Genomic DNA, 16,228 nt, shown 5'->3' on the forward strand with positions numbered 1-16,228 from the left:
GTTGTGTTTAGAAATCCATGACCTCAGTAAAAACAAACCAAATGACACATTCTTCAGTTATTCTGTTTATTTGAAAGAAAAAAATATAGTTCTCTTTTCACAAAAACCTTCAGTACAAGTACCCTGACTGGTAACACAAATGATACACAAAGAAGAATATATGAGAAAACACTTAATATGAAACATAAAAATGAGCTTTGTTTAAAAGGAAAAAAAGAAAACAACAACAACAACAAGAAAACATTAGCATCACTCACAGGCAGATTTTAAGGGATTACATCACGCTCACGAGATGAAGAGGAGGGTGATATTCCTGTTTGCATCTAAGCTGCACACACACATCAGTTTGTGCTTCATTCTGACCCAAAACACTCATTTATCATGAACTGGTGTATTAACAAAAGTAGCTTACCATCACAGAGCCAGCCAACCAGCAACAAGCTCACGGTGAAACTTCAGAGAAAATACATGAACAAAAACACATTTTTTTTAAACCTTCTGATACAAAATACAACTTAATACTGTATAGAAAGACGCCTTAAAATTGGAGTCACAAAATTCTATAATACAATACACAAGAACCTACTGAAGTGCATTTAACTTGCATGATGTTGCTGACACTTGCGTACTTTTGCATCACCAATACGCAAGTGCACACGTCACAAAGTGTTTAGAACTGGATAGCATGACTGATGAATACAGCATGTGTAAAATGTGTTGTGGAGTACGTAGCTGGAAATTGAGTGAAAATGGATTTGATGTTGCTGCTCGTGAAGCACTCAACAAGACAACACTGCAGACACCACTTCTAAAAGCAGTTGTTAGCCTGTTGTTTATAATACAAATCGATGATCTTGCTCTCAGAGCGCATCTCTCTTCTCTGTGGTTTCTGACTGAACTCAGACAGGAGAAGCAGCAGTGCTAATGTTGCTTTGTCACTAATTGGGTCCATATCCATCTTGTTCGGGCCCTTTATGCTTCCAGAGTCGTTCAACATGATGGAGTTAACAGGAGATATAAACAAAATCCAGGTTTGACTACTTCTGCAGTTGTCAGAAGTCCTCTCTCTGAAGTGCCCTGATGTTTACGAGGCACAGCTGATGATCATATCAGTACTTCGAGCTCTGCCTGGGAATCACTTGGTTCAAAACTGCAGCACTGAGGTCCTTTGGCACCTAATGAATTTCATCAAGAACTGTTCCAGTATATTACTTATAAACCATTTATGGTCCTTTTGAGCTCAGAGCCCTCACATTGTTATATATTCTTCTGTTGATCTGCAAGAATATGGGTCCAGCTGCATTTACTGTCCGGGATGTAAAATTGTAAAAAGTCTCCATTAGATAATACGGAGGAACCTGTAGCTTCAAAATACCTCGTTCATTTACACTCTGCAGAGCAGAGGAGATTGACGTTCTCTTAGGATCGATTCTCTCGATGCAGGAGGGAAGATCTGTAAAACAAAACAGATTATTATTATTATGTGAATTGATTTAATAGGCTCCCATTATAGACTATTTTAGGTTGGAATTCTACTGTACATATTATCTGTCCCCATCAAAATAAATCCTGCATGCTATATATACAGTTTATAAGCACATACACATGCACATATAGTACATAATCATCCAGTCCACATATATCCACTATTTATTTATTTGCATCTGTATTGTTTACAATGTACAAAATACTTAACTTGAGTACAAAGATTTTATTTTTATAGTCCATTTGTGTTTTTATTAGACATGGAACACATACTTAGCCAATTAAGGAGGTTCTGATACATTTTATTATAGAGGTGGTTTTAAATGTGTGTAAATGTTCATATCTGTGTGTCCACCCACCTGAGTGACCTGCGGCTGTCTTTCTCCATGTTGTTCTCAGGTCCTTCACTTTCATATGAGGCCAGGTGCAGTTCTGCAGCAATAGAACAAGAACATTTTGAGTTGTTTTCCCATCTGGTGACTGTATGACAGCCATTTGTGTCAATTTACATGTCATTGGATGAATGCAAAGAAGAATGTATACTGACCATCTTCGCTGAAGACAGGCGTGGTGACAAGGTACTGGAGAATGCGGCGGTCTCTGTCAAATGGACAAATCACCTGACGCCAAACCAGGAACTCGCTCACCTGCTTTGCAAGCTCCCAAAGTTTCTGTTGAGACACAATGACACAAGCCTTAATTAATACTGGCATCTATTTCAAGAAATGCATTACTGTTTTGCAAATCCAGGAAATACAGAAAAACAATGAATGCACAACAAGAAGAAATAAAACATGGTTTCTGAATGTCTTCTTCAGGGGAGGGTGTCGTGCTCTTTTTAGCCACATGGGGGTGCCAATACATGATATGTGAAAGCCTTTTCTTAAAGCCTGAAGTATGACTGTGATACATTTCAATAACTTTACAGTCAATGTTCAAATCTTACTGTGTTTAAATTAGCTTATACCTGTGTGTCTGTTAATACTTAAAACAAAAATAACATCAAAGGCACAATTGATTCATTCAAATACTGACAGTGTCATTTTAAAATTCATCTGTTGCACTATGGACTGACCTCAAAGTTGATGTGCCCGTTGGTCAGCCTGCTGGCACAACCTTCATTCAAGAAGTAGATGTCTTTAATGAGCAGACTGAAGAAAGGAATCACAATCTGAAGGACAGAGAGACAACATCAAGTATATATTAAACATCTTCAATTTCCGACATTATGTTTTTTTTCTTTTTGCAGGACTCCTGAATGCGCTTACCTTCTCCTGGCTGCTGTGTGCGGTCTCAGACCTCTGGGTAGCACCACGTAATGCAGTACGGTAGTTGCTGAAGTTGCTCGATGGGTCCATCTGGTGCTGAGAGGTCAGACAGAGCAAACGTTGATCAGATACAAACATGCATACACAAAGTTTGGACACATTACAAGATGGGGATCCTACACTGGTGCATGCAGGTTTTTTTTTGTACCTCCAGGATTTCAAATTTGTCTGTGTTGACTTTACTCCAAGTTTTCTTTAATCTGGCAACAGGACTCATGTTCATCCCAGCTGAAATATAGAGAAAGTAATAAATATACAGAGTATTTACAATGACAGACCAAAGCTATGTTGGTTCCTTTTAATGATCTGCTAATGAAAAGTGAGTTTCTGGATGTCTTGCGTCAAATACTCACTGATGATGGCCATGAGGGAGTTGAAGTTGCCGATGTTGAAACACTCCTGAGCCACATCAATGAAGAACTCTATGATCCGTGCTCTGTGTTTCTTCTTAACTGGCTGCAGGAGGAGAACACAACAGGAAGTGAATCAAAGACATCTTGATCACAGGTCTATATAGCCAAATGGATCTGCCTGTTTCAGAATGACGCACAGATGAAACTGCCAATGAACAACAAGAGCTCAGATGTGTTGCTTTAAGAACAACATACCATACAGATCTCAGTGGCCACCAGGTAGCTTAGTCTGTTGAACCAGTTGACGTAGGCCTCCAGGTTACTGGTTTTACGCTTCCGGAAGAAACCCTGAAAAACACAGAGGGAGGGAGATTAACACATGGGAAGGATTCAAGTATTTTTTTTAAATATTTGAATACATTCATCTGGGTAATAAATAAGAAAAAAGAACTCAAGGTACCTATACTAGCCTTTCCTGGAGCTTTCAATTGAATCTCATGGTTTTCCTTAGCACATGGAGTTTGTTAAGAGTACTAGGTACTGGGTATAAAAAGTATTGTTTAATTATGTTTTTGATTATCTTTATTTAATATTTTCGTGCCAAAGGCAAAAAAGGGGTGGCAGCTTCTCCTGTAACCGACTGTGTTAAATGAGTGTATAATATCGGCCCATATCGAACGCAGGCCCCTAAATTGAATGGAATTGAAATAGTATCGTGGTAGACTTTGAAATATTGGCAAAGTATCGATATAATATTGTTTCGTGATGAAACCAGTGATTTACACCTCTAACACCCACACAACCTATAGACCTGCTCAGCGGCGTCTGTGATGTTTCTCTTACTATTTCCATCTCATTTCCATATGCTTTTGGGCCTATTAGTTTGAACCTGTTTTCCATGGGCACTTCTATAAAAATAAACATTAGAAAAGCGCCATAAAAATAAACTTGACTTGGCTGTGATGATGTAATCCCGCAGATTCACGGCTCTATTAAATGCTTACACAACACCGGCAGCCCACTCCACTCTAAACTTCCCCTTTTCACTTCAGGACCCCTTACGCTGACTAAACCGCTCTTTTACACAAAGTGGGTCTTATATAAGCTGCGCAGCACCGGTGAGGACCGAGATGAAGCTCGGTCACAAACAGCGACTGAAAGCTTGTTCTCAGCAGCGCTGATTGAAAGCGACCCTTCAGCTGACTCACAGGAACACTTAGGAGGGAAAGAGCCCTTCAGATACACTTAGATGTACACAGAATTGCTCTTTCATACTGCGTTTGATGCATTTTCAAAAGCTACATTGAAAAAAAAAGAAAGGAAAAAAAAGCTGAACAAATTCCCAAAATCTGCCAGCAGGATCTTTCATGTGGCTTCTTAAGCAAATTAACTTGAACTGAATTAGACCACAAATTTACAGTAAAAGCAGATCCAAAACGAAGACACTTGAAATCAAAATAATAGAGGATGAATTGAAAATGATTACAGTCTGGGGCCTTTCTATATAATTTCTTTGATGCTGATAAGGTCATGTTGCTGTTGTAATGTAACTGTTAGATCCATCTGTCTGCAAATTATGACTGGAGAGATTTTTACTTGAAAGGTTTTGTGAAATGATCCATTGAATCTTGTAGCAGAACAATTTACACATCTTTTGAATCTGCAACATTACATATTCAAAGGAAAAAGCAAACAGACAAATGAGTGACAATACCAAAGGAGTTTTACACCCCCAAATTACCATTTCTACATCAATTACTGAATGAATTTGTGAAGAAGACTTTATTTTTTCTGGTGCCCACAGTGACCGAAGAATCCAAAAAATGGAGGAAATTCATGATGAATCGGAGTCATTGGGAAAGAAGTTTAACAACAGTAAAACTATATCAAAACACGCATTCCAACTCTCACACAACTCGGGCAGTGTAATCCATGTCTTATTCATACAATCATATGCTCAGTTCTTTAGTACAGACAGCCTTTTCCAACAAGGAACTGAATGGAAAATAAAACACATCGATACTCTCTACAAAGCCAGAATCCATTGACAAAAACAATAATTTTACATCCCTGAACACTGGAGCTGCTAGCCTACTGAAGCTTAAATCTGAGTTATTGTGTGACTTTGAAGTCCGAATCAACCCTTTAAAACACAAAAGTCACACAGTAACACAAACAAACTAACTGATTGAGGCAGTGTGGTAAACCAACAGCTCCCGTATTCAGCAAGGTAAAATTGCTGTTTTTGTCAGTGGAGTCTGGCTTTGAAGAAAAGGGTTGGAAGAGTTGGAAGGGCAAGATTATGTTAACTGACTTGATTGGGATAATGCAAAAGTGATACTCAATAATACCTTATGGTTCTCCAGAGGATCTTTCATGGCGAATGTCTGGATGAACTCTTCAGGACCGATAAAACTTAGTCTGTCCTGAAGGCAGAGAACAGGGAGAGGAAATAATCAGGACAATAATAACAGTAATATATAAGAGAAGGATAAAAGGAAGAGAGAGGAATAAAAGTAAAATGATGACGCAGAAGACGGAGAAAAAGAGATGTTTGAGGACAAAAGACATGAAAATTAAACTGGAGATGATGAAAAAAAATGTCATTCATAAGGAAGGAGAGCTCTAACTTTAATAAAGAGCCATCATAAAACTAAAATCTATATATAAAGAAACATACTGACAGCTACTTACAAATGTGCTCTAAGAAGTGGTTTACAGATTACGACAGCCAGAAAACAAATAGCTGCACAGAACTGAAAGCAATTTAGCTGCATATAAAATAACAGTATTAAATAACTTTCTTCATGCACCATTGCAGCAAAACAGACCACACAAATGGGTTTTTGGAAAGACAATGATACCAAGAAATAACAGTCGTAAAACAATAATTCAATAAGTCAACACATGAGCAGGACATAAAAAGAAAAGAACCACCAAAATAATAAATTCATTAAATTTAGACAAGTATTAAAGGCCTGTTAAGCAGTAACCACGTCATGCTTCATCAGACACACAACTGCTGATTTGCCTCCAAATGTCATAACAGATGGTTACACATGAGACTCGTGACACATAATTCCAAAGACGAGTCCCGAATCTCTTCTTACCAGTTCAATGTGTGTGAGCTGCTGGGCGAGGATGAAGGGGTCGTCGCACATGCTCATTACGTCACTTCGCTGGCCTGAGGCCTGTTTGCTTTTCAGGGAAGCTGGCCGCTCCATCGCCACGGCATTGAGTGCAGCGACGGCCTCCTCGTACTGGCCGAGTGCAGATAGTCGTTTGATCAGCCGCTGGGTCATCTGCTGCATGGCTCGCCAAGAGTACTGAAAGCATTACATAAACATAAATCATTAGATAACAGGACACTTGAATCACAAGACAAATGTAAGATTTTTGTAGATTTCTTTATGAAGCTGACGACCAGGCATGCTGGATTTTGGCTCCTGTCATTAGAAGTCATAGAAGACACAATTTCCTATGTGGACTTTGTTGAAACTTGTTCTTAAAAGCAGCTACAGTGGATACCGACGAGAGGTCTGGATGGATATATCAAGTCAGTGATCCACAATTCAATATTCTCAATGATCTATATCATCATTTTAAGATATGCCTTTATTTTAAAATTCCCATGGCACAAAAGACGACATTTACTTCCCTCAGGAATAAATAAGCAGTGCATATATTGGATTTCACAGAAAAGACTGGTCAACAAATAAAGCACTCGCTGTATGTAAATAATGTCCAATGTTTCCCACACATTCACTTTATTCGGGATGACCCACCACAATTAAAATAATCTGACGCCATGTTTTGATTTGATATTTTTGAGCACTATTGTAGTTTATATACCATTTTGGTATTTATTACACCGCACTCTCGGAGTGCAGAGCGTACTCTGGGCACAGATGGAGCAGCAGAAAACCAGGCACAGTGAAAGTCAAACGCAACCATTCATTGTGTTGGGTCTTTTAATCTATCTCTACTACAACTGCTTCTCTCATCCATTGATCTGATCAGCTCTGATTGGATCAACAGATTAATAATCCCAGAACTCAAACTCTTCAAACACCTGCTGAGGGAAAAAGGGAACTTGAGGTTCACCTGTGCTGTGTTCATGAACCCGCATGAATGTCTTTAGGAAGGGAGCACAAAATAATATGATATGATATCGTCTCATGTCCATCACAGGCCCCTGAATTGTATCAGTTCAATTTGTAGCATGCAGGACTTTGTAATATCAGCATATGTCATATCGTTGTCCATAGAATCAATATAATAATAAAATGAGTGATTTAAACTCCTAATACCAACACTAACCTCATCCCCTCGGGCCACATGATGTGTCATGTCCTTGAGGCAGCGCATCATCCTCTCGTCCCTGAAGTCATACGGAAACGTCTCTGTCCACTCAGTCAGCAGCTGCACCAGCTTAGGCGCCACCTCACGGAAACGGATCTAAAAAACATCACATGGCGTATTAAGTGTCACTGAAGAATACATTATATAATTTTATAGATTTGTGGATATAATCTGGCAAAATCTAAAACTCATGACAGCAAAGTAGCCTCTGTGGTTTGTCTTTCTGACACAAAATGCTGCTATTATTTGTTCATTTGTTTACTTTATTGTCCCCATTAAATGTGTTCCCTTCATTTTTATTTCCCTTGTGTCATTTGAACCATCTGTCTGCCTGGAAACGCTTTGCTAATGAAATAGTGAATAAAAATTTGATCCCAAAAAAGAATTAAAGACGTTTGTGTCTGTGGGAGAGAGTGTGACGATGACATGGTGGGTGTGAGTTTGTGTGGGAGACAAATAATAGCCTTGTGTGTGTCATCCACCCACCTTATCCAGCAGGGCGTCTCCGGACCGCTGCTGCTCCACACACAAGTGACAAACCCTCGTCATGAGCTCATACGGGTGCAGAAAGAGGCGTGAACTCAGCAGGAAGGTGAACACATATGACCTCTGATGATGAGAAAACAAAGCAGCTCTCAGGACGAGAAAGGACGAAACACACACGACTGCTGACATATTTCCCCTTACAGAGAAGTTGAATATTTAGAGCAGTTTTTCTGGTACTTACATCAGGGTAGTAGTCAACCGTGGGAACCAGGTGCTGAATCAGCGCCTCAAGGGATGCTGAAACCAAACTATTGTCATGGTAACACATCTCCCCATAGCTAGCAGTGACGCCATGTCCATAACGTCGGCCTTTCGCCACGACAGAATTGTTCCGAGAAGACTGCTCACTGCCGCTGCTGCTGCTGGTGTGGCGGTACGCGCGTCCAGGACAGGAAGTGCTGTGCTGCCGAGGGCTGTGAGGCTGCGGCGAAGAGTATGGGTTCTCGGAAACAGCACAACTGCTGTTGTAATGATGCTCCTTGGCGGTCACAGAGGAGACAGATGAGCTGCGATAGGAGCTGTGAGGCTGCGGTATGTCATAGGGGTTCTCTGTGGAAGAGTAGGCGCCGTTGTAAATGTTTTCCTTGGTGGGCTTTGGGCCGGTGCCGTTGCCGTTGCGGTACGGGCTGTGAGGCTGAGGGTGATTGTTGTTGTTGCCGTAAGGAGCGCAGGAGCTGAACTTTCCGGCGTACGGGGTGGTGGGAGGCATGATTACCTGTAGAAAAGACACAAGGAGAAATTCAAGATAGGGAAAAATGGATAAAATCAGTAATCATGGTGTACGTTATTTTGAGACAGGTTGCGTCCTCTTACAACAAGGCAACATGAAATTTTGACCCTTTGTTTAAACAGTATGCTCTTGGGTTGTGTACTGGCAATAATCTGGCAAACCGATACGTATCATGATACAAGGATTGCGATTCATTATATTTGTGATATATCGCAATTCTATAAGCAATAAGCTGTCCCTTTATTAGACAGGACAGCATTTAGAGTGAAAGGGGGGAGAGAAAGGGCCACAGGTTGGATTATATCCCTAATTTAATTAAGACTGATCACTGATGGAACCAGCACATAGGCTTACAAAGCATTCTGTTTACTAAGCTTCTGTTGTGAAGTGAAGAGGAAGTAAGAGGCTAAGAAATGATACCCTCTCTCATTCAAACATCGATATTCACTGCTGTTGTACTGACCATCTTTCACTCAATGTTAGAGGTCACTCTCTCTGAACCAAAACTCATGACTACAAATGCCTCCTGTAGTTTTCCTGCTACTATAGGATGACACAACCCCCTTCGCTTCCTGGGAATGTGGTTTTCGTTTGAGCTGTGTTCACATGTTGTGAAAATATTCGTTTGAGCAACTTGATCACGCATAGCAGAGGCTTAAAAGTGTCTCTGAGAGTAATTACACATAATCACATAATTTTACCCCTCCTCTGGTAACCATTTTTTGCTTTGAACTGCTTAAAGATACCTTCTTGTGAAATTCACTTTCCCTAAAAGTAAACTGTTATTCATGTTCTTCTTACAAAAAGGTTTTTAATCAGATTATTTTCCCCCAACTGGCTATTGCTTTACTGTATGTTTATCACATTCTCTAAACTAATTTTTCAGCATCAGGGTGGCATAAGGGGGAAAAAAATAGGCCAACAGATGGATGATCTCAAGAGAGCAATGATTTTTTTGTCTTAATGGTGTAGATAATTGGATTTGAGGAAGGTAAGCTGATCCCAGATCACCACCAAGGCGTGCTTTAACTCTGGAGCCTTCTTTATCCCGCTACTGTTGTCCGTCTAGGCACCACATGCCAGCGTAAATGGAGCCGCACACACACACACACACCCATGCCCCACACAGCGACATATACACATGCACGTACACCATGCCAGAAAACAAAAACCCTGCAGGAATCCAGCCGACTTTTGTTTGTCCATCGCAGCGCCGGCAGAGGAGTGTCTGCCTGAGCCAACATCTTACACACACACACACCCATGGCGCCTAGCCCCATGCCGGTATAATCCAAACACACACACATGTCACACATAAACAAATGATGGCTTGAGCGACACACACACACACTCTCGTACCATAGGGTCTGGCGTCATGCCAGAGTAAGCCCGTCCAGTGCCAGCCCGTCTTCTGAACTCTGTGATCTCTGCCTGCTGTTTTCCTTCTAACTCGGTTAAAAGATTACAGTGGCTTCTTAAAGTTACACTATAATACAATCTGCTGGTCAAGTTGAGATAAGAAATCTACCGAGCAATATTTACTCCAGTTTGGATGCCATTTTTCAGTCTCAGAGCTTCTGTTTTCACTGAAAGGTGACCTTGGACAAATGGAAAACACGTCTAAAAAATTTAAAACCAATCTCGGTTTTTCCAGACTGACTTCCTGAAAAGTTGACCTTTTGGATCGTTTGCGGCTTCCATGCTCGCAGCACTGAAATTTTACTCTCTCTAAATCATAGGTTGGACTCTCTATGGACGCCTTAATGATGGCGTTGGGAGCATAATTTCATATTGAGAGCATTGTTCAAATTCTCTTGTTTGTAAACTTTGAAAAATTGCAGCCTTACAAAGGGGTTTGATGTGGCGATAAAAGTACAGGAAAAGGCAGAAATGTATAGTTTTGTAAGAATGTTGTACTGACAAAACCACAAGGGTGCAGTTTTATGTGTGCTGAACTTTTTAAAATACTTTATAAGCATTGCACGCTTCATACTGGACTTTCCCTGCAACTGGAATCCATTTCTCAACCTTATGAAACCTGGGTCGCCATCAATTTTCTTGTACTGCACTCAGAGGCCATTTAAACCTTCTACATGGGAAAATAGGCAATGAGCAACTTTACGAGAAATGCCCCGCAATTTGCAAGAAAGAAATTAATTTAGAAAATGACTTATAAAAAGCTAGGGAAACATTTTTAAAGATACAACGCATTTCAAATTATCATATTATTTTTTTTACTTTCCCATTTTTCCCCCTAATTTTTGGGCAATTTTCTTTGCACTTTCTTATCAATTTCTTGCTAATTTTTGGTTTACTTCTTCCAAAGTTACTGATTTCCTTCTTCCCATGTTTTTTAAAAAAATCTATCCCATTTGCCCGTGTTAATGCAATGCAACAATTTCTTCTGTTTGAAAAATGGCACAGACTGTAGTGTCTGGTGTCTAAAATGCCACGATCCGGTGCATGCAAAGGCCAAAACTAATTGAACGTTTGATGGAGCTGCAGCCAAATATCATCTGCTAATGGATTTATAAAGCAGGGAAATTTATGTAAACTCTTTCAAAGACACAACATAATTTGGTGGTTTTAATGAATGTAACAGTTTTAAAATATCCTTCTTTGTGTGAATGCTGCCTTTGTCTGGCTTTTTATAGTGTCCAATGCTTGTTTTTAAGGTTTTTTTTGGACCCTGACGAAAATAAATTGATTACAGGGAAGTGAATTTGTTTTACAGCTGGACTGGCTTCCTTCTCGGATCTCTGCGGATTAACAGGAGCACTGATGACTAACCTCACTCCAGTAAGCTCCAAAAAAACAACCAAAATCTTTTAACCTCACTCAGACTATTTTTCCAAATCATACAGTGTGGTTTTACAAAGGTAGACTGAGCTACTGAGGACAGTTTTAACAGGAGGGGGAGAGAACGAGGGGGAGGTCTTCAACAATGGAGGTATTATCTATCCTGTCATGGCATTAACAACCACACAAAGACCCCCAGGAAGAGATCAGAGCAGATCACAGCAGATCAGACGCACACAGCAGCTTTCACACACTCTGCCTGCCACTGTCAGGCCCTGTGACGCCCCATCTCTGCACGAACTGAGGCTTGGATCATTTTCACATCAGTCAAACCGGTATAAAGCAGACTTTTTTATTGTTCTGTAAGGTGTGCGCTCTCATTATACCTCGACAGACATCATCTACTGTGAGTTCATGAGCCATAAATCCACACTCTTATTTGTCGGGTGCAATAAAGGTGCAGGAATCTAGCTTGGTGACTATGGTTAAGGAGCATATCAAAACCCGAGTATTGACATAAGCAGATATTACTGCACGTGGCTCAAGGACAACAGCAGATCTAATTTAGCATGTAGAGTGCGCAATAAAATAGTATAATCATGTAAATTGGTGTGCAAGCACTCTACAGCTCGGTCAGCTGAAATTGTCCTTATTCAAAGCCAACTGACCCAAGAGAGCATCTCCGTACTCACTGACCTGTTAGTAGTCAGTGCTGAAACACCCTGATGTTCAACCATAACAGGAGCTGAAAGGAACAAGGGAAGATTTGTTTGCAAAGACTCCTGCTTTTTGTGACGTCTAATCAAATTAGAGGCCTTTAAGCTGAGCTGGAAAACACAATGTACAAGCACACGGTGGACACATGGTGAGAGAGAAAAGCACCTGATAAGAGCAGCTATAAAACAATTTATCAGAGTAGTAAAAAGGTCAGTTTAGTGCTAACTCTGTTCTACTTTGTACCTAATGTACTTTGACACTAATGTGTAGCAGCAGGTAAAGCGTGTGAGCAAGACGAGCATGTTAGTTTGTGGGGAAACCCTCCACAGTCAGCCTTATTTGTAACCATAAATAAGGTTAAAGTCCAGGCTGTGGTGCTTATATCACTTACTCGTGGTTTTGTCAGAGCTGCACACTGGGCAAGTTTTACACGTACAAGAGTTAACCCTTTAAACACCACTACCACACTGAAATCCTGTAAAATGAGGCCTGCAAACTGCACAAGAGCACTTGGACCAAAGAAAATCTGGGTGGGGGGCTCTAAAACTTCAATTGGTTAGTTCCTGCAGGAAGAAAAGTGACTATACTTGACTTGAGAATGTCATTTAAGTCAATTAAGATACATTTATGATGCCTCAATTAGCAATTTTGTGAGGGAGAACCTTAAAGATAGCACACTGGAACTTTTGAATACAACCAGACCTCGCTAATTCAACTAATCTTTTTGAAAACTCTGAATTATGCTAATACAGATCATCATTTTGTGTATTATACCTTTGTATTATCCCTTTCAATTAGCACCACTTTGCACTGATTCCGCTGTTAAATTACAGCTAGTTGAGGTGTATTTAATGTAACACTCAACAGTTGACATGAGGCTACACAGCAGTCAGTCTTCAACACCACTAGTTCTGATTTCAGTCTCATGTGTCTGGGGGAGTTTTTTTTTTTTGAACAAGGTCTTTTTTATTTTCCAAATATATATATATATAAAAAGTCAATTTCCTACCCAACCTCCCACTTCCCACCCCATGAATTAATATTTGTATAGCCAGACAAAAAACAAAACAATACAATGTAACAAATTTTAAAGAATTACTTATATACAACAAAAATTTATAAATATTTTTAAAAAATTAAATAATAGTTTTATTTATATTTTATAATCTGCAAATAATAGCCCTACTTCTCTCAGTTTCATGATTTATTTCTTGCTACTTGGCTGTGCAAGCAAAATAATCAACATACCCATAATCCTTTGTGTTTGGGGGTTGTTAGCCTTAAATTACATTCTTACTTCTTAAAATCTTTACCACAGTTCTTGAGGTCTTTAGACTCCACCATTACCACCACCCCTTAAGCGTCATCATCACCTGACCAAACGAGCTAGCCTCAAACAAACCTCCCCACTCATGCTCGCGTAAGCTTATGGGTCAGTTGAGGCCTTTGGCCGCTGTCAAAGCACCAGACGCCGGGACCCGCTGACCACTTTAACAACCTGCACCTGCAGAGCTAAATCTGATAGACAGAGCAAACAGAGCCGGATACAGACACCATGTTCAGATTGGCTGAAGAGATACGTAGAGCACAATTCACCCACTGCTGGTCCTGTTTTTATCTCGTATTCCCACTCACACTGCATCCAGGCACGCATTTCCTTGTGTGTAGGCTCGACACACACACCCACAGGGTTAATGCACACACACTCACACCTGTCCCTTGTATGATCTGGTAGGCTAGTACAGTATTAACCTAGTGTCAGAAAGGATAAAGACCTATTATCTCCTCTGCTGCTTGAGTAAGGGGTCTCTCACACGCATACATTTGTTTTATTATCTGTAAACCTACACATCTCACACATTTTTTAATTAAGATTTAAGCTGAGAAAAGTAACTTTAAGAGGTAAAACAACTGATTTAAGATCAATTGAAGCCTGAATTGTTGCTTGTTTTCCTCACACTGCCTTTATACTAATCATTACATAAATTAAACCATTTTAATTTGGGGTTTATTTAAGCAGCTGGTCACATAAGCTTGCATAGTGAGGCAAACTGAGGCATTCATTAAGGGACCATTGGTTTATATAAAGGTATGCAGAGGGAATAAGGCTGTTTAAAGTCTGTTTTGGCCAGAACTACACACACTCCCTCTCATTCTTTTTTCATTTCCCCACAGACTCATACACAATCTGTTATTCTCTCTTACACACACACACACACACACACACACACACACACACACACACACATCAAGCCACCATGCCTGGTCTACATTATGGGTTTCTGACTGAGTCATAACACAGTAAAAGTAAAAGCTGACTGTAGAAAAAGTCATGCTGTGTAACCACAGTCCCATCACAGGTGTTGGCGAGTAACATTTGTGTGTGTCTGACAGCCAGCCCTAATTATAAACTCACATGGGTGGTAAACAATAACAACAACAAATGGAGCTAAGAGGAAGAAAATAGACATGAGGGAGGATGATGTCAGCATTGATTTTACAAATAGAACAAAAACGCTTCTGAATAAAGTTTAATTTTAGGAAATTAAGTTTGTTAAAGCCATGAGATAAACCTTAGTTATAAATGAATCTGGGGAATATTAGCGATTCAAAATGAATGAGTGCAATAAAGTAATACCTTACAAAAATGTAAAGTAAGATGTATTATTATCATATTAGACGTCCCCAGAAGTTCAATAACAAATTTTAATTTTCTGATCGTGAATCTTAATTACAAAAAGTTTATAATTTCTATAAATAACCCCATTATCCATACCCTGAACTTACCTCTAATGTGATGCAGCTCAAAGTCTGAATGCAATCTTTTCACCGGAAAAACAATTGAAAAAGCGAAGAAACAACACTATCCAAAACTGTTTGTAATCTCCGCTGTTTGTCCTGTGCACGGTGGAACACACCGATAAGTCTTTCAGCAGTGTGTCTACTCCGAGCTCTCCTCCATTGTGTCTCCGCTACTGATATTTGAGTATTTGAACCAGCGGCTCTGCTGTAATGAGCCTCAAAGAGAGGCGTATTCAAATGACTTCCATAGAGCCGGGAAAACTGACCAATCGCAGTGCGGAGGCGGGTGCCTCCTGGGGCGGCGCCGGCCAATCACAGCCGGGGGAGTCTAAAAATCGAAATCTCCGGAGCTTCTGATTGGCTGGCTCGCAGCCCGTCGAGTTCTTTCTTTTCAACCGCAGCCAGCGGTCGCGAGTGTTTTTGTTGGAGAGCTGAAGTATGGAAGGTGTAATGTTTCCTCCCGGAATGTGTTTGTGTGTGTGGCTGTAAGTTGGTCCCAGTGACTTAACATCAAAAGTTTGTCAGAGTATAAGGTTCCTATATGTTTAATGTTGTATTTATAAGGGTTAATGTGGTATATTTTGTCAGGAAAGTTGCAGGTGGGATTGCTACACACAAATGAAAGTTACCTATCACCCTGCATCATTAGCTAAGGTTAGCTTTTAAGATAATCAGCAATTATGGTGTTAGAAAGATGATATTCGTACATTAAACAGTTTTAAGTATAGTCTTAAAGCATAATGGATAATATAATATTTTTATATTACGACATCAGCAGTTTTTTTGCTGCACTTTCACATGCATTTACACCTGAAACTGATGTGATTTCTTTCAAAAACATGGCTAAAAAGGCAGTGAGCAACTTGGCATTTGATGTCCCGCAAATTGCATGAAATAAGTAAAAGAAAAACACCTGAAAATTTGTTTGTTGAAAATTAAGGCAGTTAGAAAATGTAAAAAAGCAATGTTATTATTATTATATTTTTTTAACGATTATCTTAATATCATCTATCTATCTATCTATCTATCTATCTATCTATCTATCTATCTATCTCTCTATATATAATTTATTATTTATTTCATGTTTCATATTTTGTCTGTCTTTA

The 16,228-nt window shown here is 39.7% G+C and overlaps 1 protein-coding gene across 1 annotated transcript; it reads right to left on the reverse strand.

Moving 5' to 3' along the window:
- Window positions 1–52: 52 nt before the first annotated feature.
- LOC121959869 (ras-GEF domain-containing family member 1B-B-like) lies at window positions 53–15,315 on the reverse strand. The gene is made up of 14 exons (XM_042509387.1): window positions 15,108–15,315; window positions 8,256–8,789; window positions 8,015–8,137; window positions 7,487–7,624; window positions 6,277–6,492; window positions 5,518–5,592; window positions 3,422–3,514; window positions 3,167–3,269; window positions 2,962–3,041; window positions 2,754–2,849; window positions 2,561–2,656; window positions 2,033–2,156; window positions 1,845–1,917; window positions 53–1,453 (listed from the first exon to the last, which is right to left on the reverse strand). The coding sequence occupies exons 2-14, from the start codon at window positions 8,781–8,783 to the stop codon at window positions 1,420–1,422; spliced, it is 1,779 nt and encodes a 592-aa protein (XP_042365321.1). The 5' UTR covers window positions 8,784–8,789; window positions 15,108–15,315; the 3' UTR covers window positions 53–1,419.
- Window positions 15,316–16,228: the final 913 nt, after the last annotated feature.

The sequence above is a fragment of the Plectropomus leopardus genome, chromosome 20 (assembly GCF_008729295.1).
Source record: "Plectropomus leopardus isolate mb chromosome 20, YSFRI_Pleo_2.0, whole genome shotgun sequence".
NCBI lineage: Eukaryota > Metazoa > Chordata > Actinopteri > Perciformes > Serranidae > Plectropomus > Plectropomus leopardus.

Bases quoted from the DNA above. Each gene is read 5' to 3' on its own strand.
- LOC121959869 (XM_042509387.1), bottom strand. From the start codon at position 8,783: ATGCCTCCCACCACCCCGTACGCCGGAAAGTTCAGCTCCTGCGCTCCT. The intron at 5,593-6,276 runs GTAAGAAGAGAT...CTCTGCCTTCAG, and splicing joins AGCTCACACACATTGAACTG to GACAGACTAAGTTTTATCGG. The intron at 2,657-2,753 runs GTAAGCGCATTC...TCTGTCCTTCAG, and splicing joins CACACAGCAGCCAGGAGAAG to ATTGTGATTCCTTTCTTCAG.